The sequence below is a fragment of the Mesitornis unicolor genome, unplaced genomic scaffold (assembly GCF_000695765.1).
Source record: "Mesitornis unicolor isolate BGI_N332 unplaced genomic scaffold, ASM69576v1 scaffold23829, whole genome shotgun sequence".
In the NCBI taxonomy this organism is placed as follows: Eukaryota; Metazoa; Chordata; class Aves; order Mesitornithiformes; family Mesitornithidae; genus Mesitornis; species Mesitornis unicolor.
The window spans coordinates 55,389-75,596 of record NW_010206877.1 but is presented as its reverse complement, the minus strand read 5'-3'; the positions used below and the strand labels follow the sequence as shown (position 1 = coordinate 75,596).

Below are 20,208 nucleotides of genomic sequence, written 5' to 3'. Positions count from 1 at the left end.
GGACAGGCGAGAGGGTGAAAAGGAGGAAGTAGGAAAGAAAAATAAGCCACTTGCCCAGCAGCAAGAAGATCAATAGTCTGTGAAATCCAGAACAAACCAGAAGTTTCATCTTAGAAATCATTCTCCCATGTGCTCCTTTCCAGCCCTTGAGTTCTTTCTAACATTTCTTTAAGTGCCCACACACCAACCAGAAATCTCCAAACCATTGTGTCACTTATTGTCCAGCCTCTGTCATACATTTACAAACAGCAGGAGGCAAAATGTTTTGAGAAAACCTACGTAACCCTATTTTAATTCTTTAGAACGGTGGTCAAATTGCTGTTGTAAATGGAGCTTCAGTTTTCATCTGCAGACAAAAGAAGGCATCATTCATGTTTCTCCTAACTACTTAGTTTTTTGTCTCTAAATACATTGGCTGGACTCTACCAGAGAAAATGTGGCTTTGATGGTGGGGTTTTTTTTGTTTGGTTGGGTTTTTTTGCTGGTTTTCTTGGCCTTGCATCCAGTGAAGACTATGAGAATTTGCACTGTGAACTGATAATGTTCTTACGCAATGTCATGCTTGCTCTTGTGACTATTTTTTCCTGGATGTTCTTAGAGTTCATAGGGGTTTAGGACAAGAGTAATAGTTTTGCTGATCTTCTTTTCTATAGTGGGAGTATGCTATAGAACCATACTTCAGGCTGCAGGCCACAGGCGTCCTTTGCAATCTCCTATTCTCATTCAGACACCTCCAGGCCTTTTGAACCTGTATTACATTGCGAAGGGAAGCAATGACTCACAGCTGTGGATTTCCATGGTCTCATTTCTTCTTGGGGTGCTTCTTACCCTCTTGGAACTCTTTTATGACCTTGCCTAAAACACAGCATTTATACTTTAGTATAAAAATTCTAGGCAAATTTTATTTCAGTTTCCAGTTTTGTAAACATTCTTCCTTCCACCAATTCCACACTCTACATGTTAGTCACAAGAGCCACAGGAAAACGGAATGGTACAACCTCATATCTAATAATTAAAAAAAAAATAAATCTCATTTTCTGTGTACTTTGTGTTGAGCCTGATTCTCCAGATTGAAATAGAAAGAAGAAGGAAAAAGACAATTCAAGGATTACAAAATTTTCAACTTCAGTTCCCTGGGGAAGAAATCATGATGATGTGGAAGGGTTGCTTGTCCAAATTATTTTTCAGAGTTAGAAATGTGAGATAAAATAAAAGGTTCAGACTACTTTTTGTACTTCAAAAGCAGATTCAAAATCCATGTTCAAACTGGCAAGATTTGGAAGATTTACCCAATAGTTTCTTTTTTTGTTTGAACTAAACCTCTTATTCTTCCGAAAAGGTTAGAAAAACCTACTTGATTTCATTGAAATTTTCCAAGGGGAAAAGTCTTTCTTTTTCAATCATAGCTACTCAATTAGAAACCATGCTCCCATGTTTCTTAGAAGGTTTTTAAGTCCCACAAATTTAAAAGCATGAAATACATGATAATGAGTCTGAATCTTATTTATAGCTACATGCAAGTAAGAGACCAGGTTGCTTCTTAGTACCACTTAATTTTAGCTAGGGGCAAATCACTTTTGAGAACTCTCAGAACCTGGACTGCAGAGGCTACAGAGGAAAGGTGTGGAGCTACCTGGACTAAGGGAAGGATTTTATCCTAGTAATGTGTTAGCTCTTCAGTGGTTTTGAGACACATGCAGGCAGCTCTGGAAAGTATGGGACATCTACAGTGGAAAGTAGAGCTTTAACTCCACTTCAGTTATGACAAACAGACTAATGTCAACATTTTAGAAAAAATGTGTACTAATGCAGGGTCTTCACTTTGTGGATGTTCTATTTACTGTGTTTAAGGCACAATACTTAAAGGGGTGCTGAGCAAAGCTCCTATTTTCTCCATGCCTTGCTCCAAGAAGCAAGAAATATTTTGAGCTGGACCTAAAACCAGACAGCAGAAGTTAAAGGATACTACTGAGAGTCCAGGGAAAGCCACAAACATATGCACAATGTACAGACACAACACTGTTCTGGTGGCTTTGAAACAGAATTTTGAAAGGAAAAATAGCTGTTAGCAATGAAACTTTCATCAAATTTGGGAAGAAAAACATTCTGTGATATCTCTGGGAGCCAAGAAATCTGTTTTTCTAGCACATAGATTATCCCAGTTTTGAATATCTTTGAAGGCCTCTTCTGTGCTGCAAGTTTTACTTGTAACTGCCCAAGTTATTTCCTGCTTTCAGCTTGGGATGAGTACCAGGTTTCCTACCTAACCAGGTACCTTGAAGATACCTTTTCTTGGAATGCTGGTAGTCCTTCTACTGGCAATGGAGCAAACACCCTGGATCTGCTCCTGGCAAATAAGTTTAAGCTGCCATATGTGCGACCACCTGCAGCTGTGCATGAGGAGCAGGACTTTTCCTCATGACTTCAAGTCCTTTTATGTTTTTCACAGAAGAATTGCCAGCTCTGTTCTTGGACTGTGCCTTGAAGCAAGGCTTCTTTTCAGTGTCTTTATTTCCTTTCTTTACAAAATTGGGGTTTAGAAGTATTAAATTATAAATGGTACAGGTTCATTTTATTGTACAGCATTGTTCTGATGGGGACTGATAAAATGATAGGTCAATAAGTAAAGGAAAACAGCATTCCTTACCTCTTCCATGCTGTACAAAGAGATCTAGTGTCAGACCTGAGTCAAGAGTTACACAAAACATTCTCTGCTCAATAGGGAAGCCATTAAGTGCACTGCTACCAGTGAAACCACAAGGAATAAGGATAGTTATTATTTTCTGCTGGTCAATTATCTAATGAGGCATATAGTTAAATGAGGCAACATAGTATAAAATGTTTGTATATATAATACCGAAAGTCTGTATTTCTAGGTTCCCTACATTCCTATACCATGTGCAATTCTTTCCATCTATTTAACAAAAAAGTGAAGGTTTTCTGATAATATTCTGTCCAAAACCTAGTGAAAGTGAGAAAAACTTTGGCTGATAGCTGGTTAATTGGCAGAAAACAAAGCAAAACAAAGTTGTGTTTTCTTGTACAGACTTGATTTAGGGGGAGAGCAACACTAACTGAGGATTTTAGTTTTCTTGAAAATCCAGTTGTTCTCTGGGTAAATATTCTGATGGAAAATTGTGTTCAATTCTCACTTCTTTTCAAGATCAAAGTCCATCATTCTCCTTCTTAGTTTTAAAGGACAGCTAGTCGAAGATGTTGAAGAGTATTGAAGAAGAATTCCCAGGAAGCAGACATACCTGAGGAGGGGGATTTAAATTGCAGCTCATGATCTTATTGTTAGTTTGTGTTGTTAAAACAAATCCTTACATGGCAGGAGCTGAGTATGGCTGGCTTGTAGTGTGTCTGAGGGCAGGTTAGGTAAAACAGGTGCTTACTCTTAAAGTGACTGAACAACAGCTGGGGGGAGGCATGGAAGGAATGTAGGGACTCTAAGGCTGTGTAATTTAGTCTGATAGCACCACATATCTGGGAAAAATGAAATCTAGTTAGCGCAAATGAAAGCCATCTAATAACAGGCTTTTGAATACTAACCCCCTTAAATCAAGAAAGGTAATAAAAAGGTTTATTCTGGGGAGGAGGGAGTAGTACCTCTTGGTTTTACAGGTAGAGGTAGTTTAAGATTTCTGCACCTTACTTAGATGAGCAGTTATTTAGACCTGTGGCTTCCCAATTTGCATGTCCCTAGCAATTTCCTATGAGGTAGAAACAGCTGTGTAGTGAACTTAACGCAGCGGATTTTGACACTGGCATAGAAAATACTGATAAGGAAAATGGATGGCTTTCACCTGGGAAGCAATACCCTTAATTTGAACAAGAAGAAAGTGGGGCACAGGAGGAAGACTGGGGCTCTACATGTTGCTGATACCTAATGGCAGCAGCTTTGGCTGCAGTGTCTCCCTCCTCACAACAGCAAGGGCCTGAATCCCTCTGGTCAGCAGAAAGGCACTGGAGTGCCCTGTGTTTTGGGTTCCCATTGGGAAGCCCTGCCACACCCCCAGGACTGCCAGCTGAAATTTTCAGTACTAAAGCAGAGGAGATTCCTCCCCAAGACAGAAATATATCCCCTGCAACAGTTTGCTGAGATGTACTGTTTGTAATAAGTCCCCTTCCACGCCTATTTCAGGAATGGATGGGAGGTTGCTGGGCACCCTTGGCAAGCCAGGCCAGCCTGCTCATGGGTGAAGGAAGCTGCTGCAGCCCTGTGACCCAAGCCTGGGGAGCTGCCATAACTCCCTCCCAGCCCTGCTGCCTATTTTTTCCCTGGCCTGGGCAACAGGGAAGCCACAGAAGGACGCAGGACTGGACCGGACTCTGGTCAGGCCACCTGCCCCTTGCCCCCTCCACGGTGGCTGCAGATGCTATCCCACCTCCCAGCCAAGCTGGGCTCCCTCATCCCCTGTTGCCTGGAAGACCATGAATCCCAAGCCAGGAGACTCTTTCTACCTCAGAGCAGGGGCAGACATGGCTGCCCCCTCCTCCCCAAGCTGCTCCTTGGGAAGTCAGGCATGCTCTTAGGGTGCCTGTGTTGTCACCTAAGGAGAAGGGCAAAGCAATCAATGTTGTGAGGGGCGACAAGCCCCAGCTATTTTATCAACCCAGTGGTTTAAATCCATGCTGCACAACTCTGCCTCCTGCTAGAGAGAAGGCATTTGTCCTGCCGCTGGCGAGGCCGGGGGCTGTTGTTGAGCGTCAGCAGCCTGCGGCAGCCATGGCCGCTCAGCATTCAAGCCCTGCATGCCTAGGGTTTGTTGCATGCAGACGGTTTGTTTAGGAAAAACAAATGAAAAGCACAATTTAAAAGTGATTTGAAATGTGTATGTTGGTCCTATGTGCTGAATAAAAACAGGCCCCTGAAAGGCAGGGAAGGAGTGTGCGGTCCAATAATTAGAGGCCTATTGTCATGCAGATACAGAAGAGGGGCTGCTAGCAGTGTCTGTGGGTAACGCTAAATCTGGATTTTCCTGACATTCAAGGGACCAGCCTCGCAGGCTAAAGGAAGTTCAGTTAACATAACTTGCCCTACATGTAATGGAAGAAATACTGTGGCATGAGGGCTGAAGACAGCATTTTCTGAAGTCAGGTTTTATTTGTGTGTGCCCATTCTTGGGACTGCACAAAAGGCCTCCCAATGGGGTCTGATGTTCAGAGAATATATTCCAGCTCCCTTAAGGTTCAGCATCCTGAAGGCTTGCTTAAATAACTTCTAAAAGTTAATTGTATGAAGAAATGAGACTTGCAGCATTGTGTACATGTGCAGTGGTTTACCTCCTTGTTTGGGTATCAAAGCTTTCTGCACTTACTGCTTTCATCAGGGACAAAGTTAAAATAGCAAACTGTGATACAACAGTGTTTCCCAAAGAATACCCTTCTGGAGATGCTGATTGTGCTTCACTCCAGCTTTCATCTAGGAATGTTTTATATGCTTCACAAATCACAATTTAATATGAATTATTCTATATATACTTTCAATTTTTTTTAAAAGAACTAACATGACCTAGGAAGAATCTAATATTTTAAGACTTATTTTAATTATGTTTTTCTTTATTCATCTTTTATTCACATTTTTGGAAAGTCAGCAGAGTTATTTTGAAAAGAGTTAGTAAGGAATACTACCAGAAAAAATATTTAAAATTAAATAAAGTATATTATAGAATGTTTTTCATTTAAATTTTTCTTGTTCAGAATTAATCCTTGTAAATTCATAAACATCTAATACATATCATATATTAGGATCACAACAATCGATAAACCCCATTAGGTTCAATGACTCATCTAATACAAAACTTGGGTAAAGCAACTGTTCCCTTAAAGCAGATGAAAGTGTTTTCATGTTCTAACATGCTGCTAAAGGTCTAAGAGTTGGGTTTTTTTCATATAAGTGTATCCTTTCCAATATCATTATTCCTACGCACCAGTCTGCTCCTGCTATCAGTGATGTTTGCAAGGTTTATTGCCTTAAGCAGTATCTGTGGATGCTAGCTTAGGGAACATCATTACTTATATTTCCACAACTTAGCCAGTATTTTGAGAAAGCTTTGGCACTTGAGAACATTTTTTTAATCAGATAATTCCTTACCAGTTCATAATGCCTGAGCAATTGCCACAGAAATTACATAGGATTTTTTTATTTCTTAACAGATGAGGAAAAGGAAAATAATAGAGCATCGAAACCACACTCAACCCCAGCTACACTGCAATGGTAAGATGCCTTTTTAAAAATTTTAAGAAAACCTGCTAGTGTTTTTCCTCCTGCTGAAGAGAATAGAGGTCCTGGACCTCTAAGTTCTAAAGATGCTTTCACTGTATGTGTTTAATCTGCTCATTAGGATCCTGTACACCATTTCTCAACAAATGTCTTACTCTTACGGGATTTGTTTGAACATAGGAAAACTCTGATATAGTTCAGAAGGTGTACTTGGCGTATTTGTTTGCCACCTTGCCGGCTGCTGATTTGTGGTTTGTCATCACTGATATATTTATTACTAAAAGGAAACTAGTACTGAGATTTTTTTTTCAAGACTCACATTTGTTTCAGTGTATGATGAAGCCTGCCTTTACTGTTTTACTGAAATGAGATCTCTGTAATTTAATGTAGAAGACAACAAAACAGGAGAGTTTGGCGTTTGATTCATTTGTCAAAATCTCCTTGCAAATTTAGCGAGGAGAAAAAAAGAAGGGTCATTAGGAAGAGAGAAAGAGAGAATGGGGAGAGCAATATTCGTGAGTCAGTCTACTGTGCTGCAAAAAATCAACAAATTCTGTTCACTGTGATTTACAACAGTGTTTTAGGATGTGTGTTCTGTAATGTTACTTATACTTCTGACATCACTTTCTATAGGTTATCTTTTAGACTTTTGTTGACTTCTCCCTTCATTTAGATTTTTAATTCTGGTTTAGCTTTCTTAATACTGTAAGTGATCAAGCATCTTTCGTGAGGTGCTGTGTATCTGGTGGAACAGCTCTGTTACAGACAAGCCTTGGAGCATGCTTATCTGAAAACCCAAACTCCTTAGCTTGTTTTAAGTCTTTTAAAGAATGGCCTTTACTTCACCTGTAAGTAACTCTCATAGTTTTCTGGATGAAAAGATAGTATTATTGGCAAAAAGGTGAAGTTTTTAGCAGAATTATTTTTCTGTTTCTGTCAGTGTCTTGGGAGATCTAACTGAACCGAAAGGAAAGACTCATTCGTTCAGTGAATTTTACTCTTTTTCTTTGCCTTTGAAATTCTGTGATTCTGTGAAATATGCAAAAAGAGCTTTGGATTATTTAATCTATATTTGCTTTTTAAAGATCATCAGTTAAATTTTAGATTTAGAAAGCCCAAGATCTATGGGTTGATTGAGAATAGGTTGCTGTAAGTATTGAGTGTTCTGCCTTAAAGAAACATGCAGACACTTCCAGTGCAAATAATGAGATGGGTAACTATAAATAAAGGCATTTAGTTCTGAACTATTTCTTCTTTGTACCTATTTGTATCACAAAAGTGCCGTTTTTCAGAAGTTTAAGTGAATAAAGAAAGGGAATTACTACAGACAGAAAATTATTAGAATAATAGTAAAATGTCATGGAGGTATTTTATCATTTTCCATTATTCACCCACATAACTTCAATACAATTCAAACAGGTTAACAAAGAACTGTCTGGCCAAAATAAAATAGCACACAGGGCTTACCAGTCCCAGATTCAGAACCATGTTTATTTTGCAGTAGAGTCAGTTAAGACTCTTTTCCACAGGAGCAAATAACGTAGTAGCCAAGAAGTCAGAGTTAATTAGAACATGCCAACGATACTGTTCCCAACAGAAAACATGCAAATACTGTAAACAGTCTTTTGCCAAATACTTTCAAGCTTCCTCAGTCATATAGGTTAGTAAATCCCTAAACTCCTGGGATATTGAGCCCTGCTGGAATGTGGTGTGCACGCTAACGCTCATTCAGCAGTGTTTGCAATAGAAACCTAGAATTTTGATTCTGAAAAGACTGCTTACATAATCTTCCCTCCCTCCTTGCTAGTGTCCTGGCTTACTACCTGTCTGTTGTGTTATGTTTCTTACACATTTATATAGGTTAGATATTCTCCCCTTGGAGTCTTTTGGAGCATTTGCAATCTCTTCCATTCAATTTTCCACCAATAATAAATGAGGGAACAGAAAGCAAAGAAGTTTTCAAATTTAGTTTCTTTGGCTCACGTCAAACTAAATTATACAATTGGCTCATTTATTAATAGATCTGTAGGTAAAAGTGTCCCAGCTTAGCAGCTGTACCATAGAACAATTTTCTGGTGGTTTCCACATGTTTTTCAGCCTATGTACTGCAGCTTTGAATTGATATTTCCTGGAGAAACTGTTATACTGGATATGATACACTAAATAAAACTACAAGCTCAAAAGTTGTGATCAGACTGCTAAAATAGTAAGATTACTAGTCACATTTCTACTGTTCTGGAAAAAAAAGACATACTGGCATCAGGTTATTTGTACCAGCAACCCATGGGTCAGTAAATTATTGTGGTCAGCACTGTAAAAATTACTGCTCTGAGCTCTTTCTATAGATTTAGCTTTCATGTTTGACAGTTTTGCCTACTGAGGCCGTAAACCACGTTTTTACACAGTGAAGAAAGACAAAAGACTAAATCTACCTGAATATGCCCCGGGTAAGCAAGTGTCCTACCCTCCTACTGGAATCTCTGGGCCAGATTCAAGTGGTGGAAGTGGTGGGGTGAATTATTGACCAGATTTCAGGATTAGGTACCAAACTTGCCTTGTTCTGATACATAGGAGCACCACGATTGTCTGCAGTGCCTGGTACCTGCCAAGTTAAAGCTGGTTATGTTTTTACTGTTAGATGCTGCTGTCATTTAGAGCTAATGAGGGCAATAGGGTGTTGGAGAACAGAAACCAAGTAAATGTCAGTAGCAAGAAAAAAGAATTGGAAGAAAGTAGCAGGGAAAGTGAAGCAAGACATAAGGGAGATATGTATATTTTGTCACATGGTTCATATTGCTAGCAACTTTATCAGTTATTCCTTGTCTGGCATCTTGCTGAAAAGAGTGAACAACATCGGTCCCATGGGGATCCATCCTTAATGCTTACGCCTCTCCAAAGGCAAAGCACATCGAATGCTGCAAATGGGAAGGAGGAAGAAGTAGCTGAAGATGCCAAGAAGCGTGTCTGGATGCCTGTCAGCCTGGCTGAATATCCTTTTCCTGGAAACAGGAATGATGTTTTTGTTTTGTTTCACTGATGACACAAGATGAAGCGAAAGGCCTGGTAAATGTAGCATTACTGCCAATTACATCATAATTGGGGAAACTATGCAAGCTTGAATTTAACTGTTAAGGCGTGAATATACCAATCCTCAGTATCCTGTGCTTATCCCACCTTCCTGTGTTTGTTATTTTCTGTAAAGCTAAAGCTTGCTAAACACTTGGCTTTAAAACATTTATGATTATTTCACTGGTGAACCAGGTGACCAAATTGTAGGTGTGAAACTTTATTTTACCTCAATTTTGTGTGTGTGTGTGTGCATGTGTCTACTTCTCTAAACACGGTATTATTCAAGGTATGGACAGCCTAATTCCATACAGTTTAGTGGCTTACAGTCTAGGTGCTCCGAACAGTATTGTGAAGCTAAAGTCAACAAAACTATTCTATTTATTGCAACACTCACAAAAAAGAACTAAAAAAGAGGAAGGTGAAGCACTTCTAGGTAATGGATTGTCTCCACATGAGTAGTTTCACAGAAATTATTACAATGCATCAAAATGAATCTGTTCTAGAATCCTTTATGTGATTAGCAATGGTAACATCACAGGTTTTTTGTTGCCTTCGTATCTAAACCCAGGTCTGTAACACCACCACAAACCCAAACCTGCTATAGAATAATTTAATTTAATCTGGAAGTATACAAGTATGAAGAGAGAAACAGTAATAGGGACAGATAAAATCCTCATTCCTCTTGAAGGAATATGGGTTTTATTGCTATATGGTAGTGGTACAAAAGGTCTTATTGTGAACTACTGGATTTCACATGGCTTTATTAGGACATTTAAAATGTTATATATATATTATTTCTGATAATGATTAGTTAGGTAGAAGATTGAGTTCATTATCTTTCTATAATACTGTAGAATGAAGCTGAATTCAAAATATGATAAAGTTGTTAAATAAAAGACAGGAAAATAAAAGAAATGGAGCAAGATGGAGTTTTTGATCATTAAAAAAAAAAGTTCAGGTATAATGGAGCATTGTTCAGTGTCAGGCTAATGACTCTCTGTGAAAGAGAGGAGAAAAAGAGAAAAATTCATCAGATATGAGCAGAAATAATTAACTGCTTTTCTTTCTGTCCTGTCTTGGTCACGGAAGCTGACATTCCAATTAGCAGCTATAGTATACAAACGAACTCTCCAGGTTTTGAAAGGAGGTTTTGTTAAGGCGCTATGAATTTGAGGAAAGATGCCGTGATGATATTTCTGTAGAAACCAAGGAAGAATGGATGTTGCCCATACAAACTGATTCCATTCATCTAGCCGGATATCTTATTAAAATACTTTGCAGTCACAAATGATCACGATAACTGAAATGGAAAGTAGGGAGCTAGGTCCTGAAAAAGGCAGTGAAGGAGAGAAACTAGATATTTGGAAAGTGTTCTACAGCTATCAAATGACAGGGTTACTTACTGTAAAAGTGAAGGTTTTTGAGAATATGTATTAATTTTCTAATACATTTAAGAGGAAGTTGCACCTACCTTCTAGCCAGCAAGGCAGACAAACACACACATAACTACGTATGCATGAGTGACACCATGGATGATAAGATTCATTATGGTTTAAATTTAAGTGTGTATATAAATACCTCTTGAACTTGGTTGGATCAGCAATCATTAAAATGTCATTTCAAAGGAATTTTTATTTTAATCTATAGATTTATAATGAGTCCAATTTCAGATTTGAAAGATGAATCATATGCCCATTCATATATTTGATGCATAACTTAAAACTTTATAGTCATGTGTTTGGATGTGTAAATGAATAATAATAGTTTCTGCAAGGCAGAGGAGGACGTTATTTCACTATTTTATTCAGCACTGTATTCAGATCATGGACTCTTTTTTGCTTTGTCCAAAAGCAATAGCAAGAAAATGTTACACAGATATGATTTTGTGCACACATTTGAGTATTTGCAAATAATTTGCTCTAGCCACATCTGCTTCCTCAAGGTAAGGAATTTTGCAGCTGGACAGGAGTGAAAAGAGTGTCATGAACCAAACATGACCTGTCCTGTAAAGAATCAGAGAATGCTTCTCCTCAGGGAATGTTTGTGGTTTCGTAGTTGTACATGTATTTTTTTAATGCAGGATGCTGTCAGGGTATAAAAGATCACTAGTATATTTTATCCTAAAAATAACACTTTGGAGTGTGGTCAAAACCCAGCATCCCTTTGTGCTAAACTCTACTTGCCTGAGAACTCACAGCCTCTGTTTTTGATAGCGAGTATGAACCAAATGAAGCAAGTAGACATTATGGGAGTGAATAGGAAGGAGCACTTGGGAACAAAGCAGAGAAAATTCAGTAGACAAGCAGAAACTGAATTGTTTGGTCTTCAAGATGTAGCTTTGCATGCTCTTTGCCATACAGGACATCCAACATACTTGCAGTTCTCTCTGTGTGATGTTTGCTTTTTAAGGCTGGAGGAGAACTATGAGATTGCAGAAGGTGTTTGCATTCCTCGAAGTGCGCTCTACATGCATTACTTGGACTTCTGTGAGAAAAATGACACGCAACCTGTTAATGCTGCCAGCTTTGGGAAGGTGAGTTTAAACAGTGGTATGATGCCTTGAGCTCTCACCTGCCTCAGGTGAATTTGTATTACTGAAAAGAATTCAATAATCATTTACCATTAGAGATAGAGGTATATGAATGGAATCTCTTATATACTCAAGGTATTAAACAAAGGCTAAGATTTTAAGTATTTTGGTGGTTGGAATAATTTCTAATCATGACTAAGGTTCAGAATACACTATACTTTTGATGACTGACTTCAATCCCCAACCTACCTGACAATGACATGGTATACAATATTGGCAGTTTGGAAGTCAAATACAAGCCATGTAAACACATCTGCATTGTGACCTGCACTGCTTTAACAAATATGTGTTTTTAAAAAGTAGCAAGGTAAAATATCAATTATTAAATTCTTGAGTCTGTCTATGCCATTCTTGTAATCATGACATGGAGATCCTTGAATTAACAATATCAGCCCACTGGTAAATTCACATAGTGGAGTGTAATGCCTCCAGATGTGAAAATCCAGAAAGCATCTAACAGTATTTGTGTGGCACTGCAGATAGGGGCTGTTGGATTATCTTTGCACTGTGATTCCTTGTGCTCCCACTTTCCAGTCCAGCTCTAGCAAAAGTCGTTGTGGTTAAGTCCAGACTCACACTGGAGACAGACTCTGAGCACAGATGCAGCTGTGCCTTGTCCAGATGTGAGCAGTAAGGCTTTTATGGTATACATCATTGGCAGCTGTGAATGGCTGGCTAGGATGTTACATGAAGTTCTTATTTTGGATCTGCTGGTCAGATGACGTTTTCCTCTCAGTGAAAAATAGGATAATATTTTTATATTTTTTATGTTGAACCGAAATTTTACTCTAGAATGTGTCACGGGCTTTTAAAACTTGTAGGCTGTTAAAAAACCCAAGTGTAGATTTTGCCACTGTTTTTGAACTGCTTGCAAGCACGAATCTGAAGCTGATTGTCCTGCAAGCTATTCTCTTCCAGTGTTTGCAACATGTGTTCTATAGAAGTGCCGAGTATTCAAAGGAAAAATGTTTCTAGGGTAAATGCCTGTGTAAAGAGTAGGTGAAGGAGAAGAATGTATTTAATGAGGTGTCATTTTCTATAGTGCATCTTTATGTAGGCAGCTTAGCAAGGCAAGTAAAATGTACCATGTTGTAACATTGTTTGCTGTGCCTTGAAGACATGTATAGCTCAGTTGATTCTGTTAGGTTTCTGTTTATATACATTGTGTAAATGTGAATGAAACAACTCATTCTATGTATTAATGCTAGCAAGTGGTAAGTGTAGTGGCAACATGTAATTTAGGAACAGAGAGAACAAGAAACAGATTTGTGCAGGCTAACACATTTGGAATGTGGGTAAAATTTACATGATGCTACTTTCACTGCTGCTAAAAACTTCTATAAATCATGGGGTGTAAATATGCTGAAATTATTTTATCAGAACATAAATTTACCGAGGACTTAACCAATTTTCAGTATTCAGCAGTCTTGTTACACTGTATATTACTCCATCCTCCTTCTTCCCTGCCCCTCATACACACACACAGCTGTTCATCAGTAGGACTACCATGACCTAGCAGGACAAGTACAGTGTCTTCCATCCAAAAATCATGGCATTCTAGTGGGTTTTTTTTCATGTGCTGTGTTCCAGGTGTTTTCTGTTTGGTTGCAATAAAGTTCTGAAGCAGTGATGCATGAAATTTGTTTTCCCTTTTTGTGGAGAGGAAGCCATACAGAATCCTTCTACTAATGTCTCAAACTAGTGCTTTGTGTGGCCATCGCTTTTGGATATGGCAACTGGGGCTTCTGCACAGGTGTCTCCAGGACTCTCAGACAACACTGGCACAAATATTGCAGTGAAACAGGCTTCTGCATCTGCAGAACCCGGAGCAGACCCCAGTGATTCTTTCCAACCTATAATTGCTAAGAAAATGTACTGCACAGTCATGAAAATCTGCAAGGCAGACACCCACTTAATTCAATCAGTAGTTTGCAGTCAACTTCTCCTTTGGAGCAGGTACACAGATGAAGTTTTATCCAACAGAGTTGTTGTTATGTGACTTAAATGTCGTATTGGCAATGTGTGTTGCATAAATGCCTTGGAGGCAGTGCAGTGAAATAGGTGCTATTTGAGGGCTTCCACACTCAGCTGCTGAAACAGACACCCCAGACATGTTTGTCCTCATTGGGAATCATCAAGAGCCCTGCAGCTGTCATCTGCTCCAGAGAAAGGGGATAGTTGTTCTGTGAAATTGTAGACAGTTCGCCTTTCAATGGGCCACACTGAATTTATGATTCATCTCTGAACTTTAGCTCTGTGGGCAATGTTAAACATTTAGGCTTTTTCTTCAACAGACTGGTAGTTTTCAGAAAGTGACATGGAGTTCAACGCATTAAAATAATCTGCAATAAGTAACATCCTAATGTGTTGTTACATACTCAGTCACATCTCAATTAACAGAACAGTGTTGATTTCACTTTGAAAGACACCACTGGAGACATATGAAACTTGCCTGCAAGTGATCTCTCCAGATTAAGGTTTTGTATACAACACTTCAACACATGAGCATTTCTTAAGTCTAAGTCAAATATATCCACTATGGTGCATGGAAGGGAGTAGACATGTTGTTCATGAACAGCTGAACTAACAGACCTGGTTTCCTACCACCTCCTATGTTCCGTCAATCCATACCCTTACCTAAATCTTCTATAATATAATCTGCATGTTTCCCTGCAATATCTTCAGTTATTTCAAGGTCCCAGTCACTACGTCAAGGTCTTGCTTCTTTCAGTTTTCTCTCACATCTGCTGCACCTTCTTTCTACATTGGTTTCAGATTCTTTCTTATATCTCTCTCTATTTGCCTGTCTCTTTTTCTCTCCTCTCCCATGCTGACAGCTGGACAAGAAGCAGAAAACGGCGTGGAAGTGTTGAGTGTTTGCCTCTTACTCATGGTTGTCCAGTCAGGCAGTGCCAAATGGCTCAGCTAAAGCCTGAGCTTTCTTCTCTGTCTTGTCTTCAGCATTCACATCATTATAGTCTCTCCACTATCTGGCCAGTGTTTTCTATTAAACTTCTAGGACATGGATTGGACCTCAGGCATTTGGTAGTACTGGATTAGCAAAACAAAAATTGGTCTGGGGTTTGGAGAGATTAACAGAGAGACAGTAATAACTCATAGACTGTTTCCTGAGGAAACCGCACTAATAGCAACAAAAGTTCCAAGAAGAGGAAAGAGCAGAATTACTGTATAAACACTTTCAAAAAAGCAACCTGTACTCCTAAGCCACTTAAAGTACACATAAAATAAGGAAGACTCTAATATGGTTATTAATGGTATATTCTTATATGACAAAGGGAGCTGCAGCTTTAATATGTTGGCCAAGATTTTAGTGCTTTACTCACCCAATTAATACGTGAAAATTCAGGCAATTTTGTCTATACTAGCATTTGCCAATCCACTAATAGCTACGCTCCTTAGTAGTTCCCTAGAGAAGACAGAGAAGTAACGAAGGACAGGCATAACACTGAGTTATTAACGATAAAATGTTGCATAGAAGAAAAAGCTTTCTCACAGTGAGCATGTTTAGACTGTGAATTAGTCTTCAGAGAGAAGGAGTGAAAGCCCTCTTGCTGAGGTCATTTAAAAAAGACGGAAACCCTGTGCCTCAGACCTGTTGGGCTCTGCTCCGAGACTCTGTGGACTGGCAGAGCAGTTTAAGGTGTTTCCAGCTGGAAGTTCTGCCACTGCCCACAGCGGGGATGGCTGAGCCGCTGTCTGTTTTTTTCTGAGCAACATGTTAACACAAAATGCCAGTGACAATTAATACACTGAGCTGGAAATTATGGTGGATGAAGGCTCTGACTCATTATTCTCACTAGTTACAAATAATTCTGAACTGGGGCCTTCACTGAATCAACTAAGTTACTTAAAAAGTGGGGATATTTTGAGCATTTCCAGGCCTCTCAGTAACTATTGTGTATGGATGGGTGCCATGAGGTTGTCCACTCTCTCCTACCTATAGCACATCACCCAGCTGTTCTGGTAGCTCTTTCAGCTTCTTTCACATTCATTTCCATCACTGATTGTTGCTCTTTGTTTCTTTTATGACCTTGTAAGAGCCTTATTTTCTTAATCAAGTCCATTGAAGATGTAATCTTTCTCCTCTGCACTGTTTTTCCCCGTCCTTCGTGTCCTCAGTTCACCACTTTAAATTTAGTGTGCGGTGCTAAGTCAACTCCCAGACCCCGTCACATCTATCATGCAACCTCTTTTGCAGCCTCGTGTTCTTCCCACAACTCCCATATGCCCCCTGGAGGTTAAATACTTTCCTCTTTTTCTTTTTTTTCCTTTTGGTGCTTTTCTGCCATGTCTTTTGACAAGCAATAGTAAATTAATATTTGAAAAGGAAAATGAAGGATGCTGACACTTTGCAAGATGGTTCTTCCCAGCCTGAAGGAAGCAATGGCAACACAAAAAGTCTTAACATGGATGCATTCTCACCCGAATTTTAAAGCTCCTTTGTTGCTCCCTGACTGACTTTGCTACTAGTGAAAATTAGATTCCAACAATTTTATGTCACTAAATAAAGGGTAAAGTCCAAAATAGATTTGTAATACTGGTTGTTAAAGAGATCTTTTACATTTTTTACCAGTATCTCCACCCCATTTCCAAAAAAATGGGCTGAGGCACAGTTATACCAGCAGAAAGTGTTTTTTTTTCCAATAGTTTGCTTTGCTTCAGGAAGGTACAAGCTGTACCAGACAGAGTCCTCTTTTATTGCTATGCACTGTCTCTATGTTCAGAAGTTTTGCCAGCAGGACTGCTCCTACAAGCATGATTAGCATACATAGGATTTACAGTTTCATGCTATCATACTATATATATTTAATATTTAAAAAGGACAGATAAATCACCTTATTGAATCAACTTTGATGATGACATTGTGATGTGATTGCATTCTGTTTTGTCTTTTTCTTGAAATGCACAAATCTGGCCTGCTGTGCATAAGGAGATACTTCTGCTGAAGGTGTTTTGGTTTTTTCCTGTACTCTCAATTTGCTCCTAAGTAGCCTCAATAGTAACTGGTATAGGAAAGCCAAATTTATTCTTAGTGTTCTCTTCTGATAGAGTTAAACAGCACAACTACATATGGAATGGTTTTTTTGGTTAGACTTTTTTCTAGTCAATATAGAAAAGAAAAATAGAACTGGGAAGAAAATCAATCTAAACCTGAGGATGTGGTTTCTGTTACTGCATCAAAGGACCTTATCGATCTGTCAGCACTATCAGCACATCTCTGCGTTTCCTTCATCCCTTTGTGAACAGCTGAGGTTCCTGACTGAAGGACAGCTGACATCAGTAGGACTTTTCTTCCTGATGCAGAATCTTCTAGACCAAGCTCCTCTGAGAAGGCCATAATAACACAAGTATATAATAACAGAATCATCACATGTATTGATTTGGAAGGGACCTTTAAAGATCATCTAGTCTAACCCCCCTGCAGTAAGCAGGGACAATGTTACTAGATCAGGTTGCTCAGAGCCCCATTAAGCCTGACCTTGAATATCTCCAGGGATGGGGTCTCCACCACCTCTCTGGGCAACCTGTTCCAGTGATCTACCACCCTCATGTTGAACTTTTTCCTAATATCCAACCTAAATCTACCCTTTTCTAGCTTAAAACCATTAGTTCCACAGAAGCAAGCGGCCACACAGGTGTGGGGAACAGAAATCCTACAGTGTAGTTGGAAAGCTTTTTGCCCCCTGGGCTCTGCTTCACAGATCCCTTGTATTATTGCAGGTTGCTGACTATTGCCTTTTTCTCCTTGAGCTTGGGGAGTAAGGAAACCAGCAAGGATACCTCAGTCTCTTTGGAGTGACTTTCCCTTTCCCAAAGATTTTCCCCCTAGCAAAGGGAATTTTACTGACTTGGCCACTTCAAGCCTTTGGCTTCTAGTTAGGTCTTCAGCATCAAGTAGAGTGGCCTCTGGGCTGCTTTACCTCATGCCTTGTCAACACGTCCCAGAGGCTGTTCTTACAGCACAGGGTCTGCCAGAGTGCAGGGATGCTGGCACTCAGCCTTTTCCCACAGATATGCTGGGTGATGGCAGGAAACGTGCTGGCACCAGTACAGAGCAGGGGAAGTTGTGCAGGGTTTGAGATCTGCTTGGCTTCAACAAGTCAGCACTGAAAGTGGCTGCAGCTCAGCTGAGCATCTGAGTTGGAGCATTTGATGCTTGCAGCTTTGTTGGATTGCAATAATCTGTTAGATCATGCCCTAGGCTGTATTCCATCTGACCAGTGGAGCAGCTGAAGGAGTGTATCATTGTACATGGATGAATTTGAGGAGAGGTCTCACAAGCTTCACTAAAGGGTCTAGTTCAGATGAAGTTCCCCGTGGTGTCTAATCTCCACAGCAGGAAGAATTGGGCACAGGCATTAAAGAAAGTGCCAGCAGGCTTCTCTGATGTGCTTTGCAGTATCAGTTCTAGAAACAACATCTTATCCTACGGCTAGACCATGGCCTGCTCCACAGAATGATGAAAGTGGAGAGAAATGGGAAGGTTATTGAACCTAAACAGACAACAGATCCGTGGTCAAGAATACTGGACCCGTACTCTACAGTCTTCTCTCCTGGGCCATGAAGAAAGTGAGCAAGGAGTAGAGAGGGTACAGACACAGTCATGCCTCTTCTCCTTTTCTTCACACAGTTTTGGTGGATTTATGAGACAGGACTGATATTTTGTAATTGACTGATTTGATTATGCTCTTTCATATCAACAGAGGTTTCCTCGGGCAGAGCTTTCCTGACCTTTTCCTTGAGGTAACATGTTGTTAAGCCAGCCCCAAGCCATCTTTGAACCAAAAGGTACCTGTTAACACAGTTGTTAATAATAACAGTCTCGGGGCAGGATTTTCAAAAGCACTGAAGCAGATGGGAAACTCCATAATGATCCAGCTGGAGCAGTACCAGGCCAAAGATGAATGAGCCTAAAAATCCTACACTTACCATATAGGACTGAGGATACCAGCATTGTTTGTGTTTCACGGCAGTGAGAATAAGGAAAGCATAGCTGTGTGGGAGTATCATTCTATTTGGCATCACTGGTTTCTTTCCTGCTGCAATGGTAAAGACATTTAAGACTGAAACATTACAACAGAATTTGGTAAATAAACACAGATCTTCTGTATGTGACTTTGTAAAAGCAAAGCCCTCTAGATATGGGACTTGAAACCTGAGTTGAAATAAGTAGCGCCAGGCCCGTTATGAAGAACTGTTATTAGAGAAAAAATGATTTATTCAGTTGTATTTAGAACATTTTTAGAACCTGTCAGAGATCCAGAGCTTGGAGCCTGGAATTTGTTTGTCACTGTGGCAGAGTGCGAATGCTGGGTTGCAATTTAATTTGATTTTATTTCATTACTCTGGGAAGTTCTAGAAGCATGGCTGGAATTATTTCAAATAGGAAGAAACAGGACTAATGAAGAATAACGTCTCTCTAGATCAGATGCACTAATAAAATGAACATGCCTTTTGAAAAATAGAGATTTAAATTATTTTGGGGAAAAGACTTCTAAAAGCAATCATCTGCCTATTGCCCTCATAGCAAAATCTAACATTCTGACACAGGAAGGGGAGAAAAAAAGAACTGAGGAGTTTCCAGATATCTTCGGTTTCTTCCATCCTTGTTTGTTAGCACTAAAACAAACACTTAAGATGCTTTATAAGATGTTTTGGGGCTTTTTTCCTGGTTTGTTTTGGCATCTCATCTTATAGAAGAATTTAAATGGAATAATTGGGAAACGTAAATTTCACAGTTCAGTAGTGAATGCCATGAGGAGCAATGGGTGACAGTGTAGGGATGGAGACAGAATAGAGAGTACATTCCTCATTTCAAAACTGGGGCTGGCTCTGCTTGAGTTGCAGTGACACGGTGGTGGGGATGTAAGGAGATGCAGTGGTAGAAATTATGGCTGGCAGTAATCAGGACGAAGGACTGTGCCTTTGCAGCCATTTGTAGGTAACAGAACAGCTCCTGCAGAAAGCCATGTCTAAAGTTAATAGGCTGTGCAGACTACAAGACAGACCTTGACAGAAGAAGTGCATTTTTCTAGTTGTTGCTCATAAAGCTTTCTGTGTTTTTCACAGACACTTAAGTAACTTATTTTTATTGCATTATTTTAAGAATTACCAAAAATACAAGTAACTAGATATTTAATTCAAGTGTATTTGGACACCTCTGCTAGGTTTAAAAAGCCAAAACAGGATAAAAAAATCCTGTTAGCTTCAAGATTTGTGCAATACATGTTGAATGGTGCACTACCACCGTTGTAATCGCAGTATAGGAGAATAATACGAGAGAGTTTTCTTTTCTGCATTC

At 39.5% G+C, this 20,208-nt stretch overlaps 1 protein-coding gene across 1 annotated transcript in view; it reads left to right on the top strand.

Moving 5' to 3' along the window:
• The window catches only part of RFX4 (regulatory factor X, 4 (influences HLA class II expression)), a 73,868-nt gene that overhangs the window by 2,613 nt on the left and 51,047 nt on the right, over positions 1–20,208 (top strand). The window contains exons 3-4 of the mRNA XM_010191947.1: positions 6,160–6,220; positions 11,705–11,828. Of these exons, the coding sequence (XP_010190249.1) occupies positions 6,160–6,220; positions 11,705–11,828 (185 nt within the window). The remainder of the gene's footprint in view (positions 1–6,159; positions 6,221–11,704; positions 11,829–20,208) is intronic.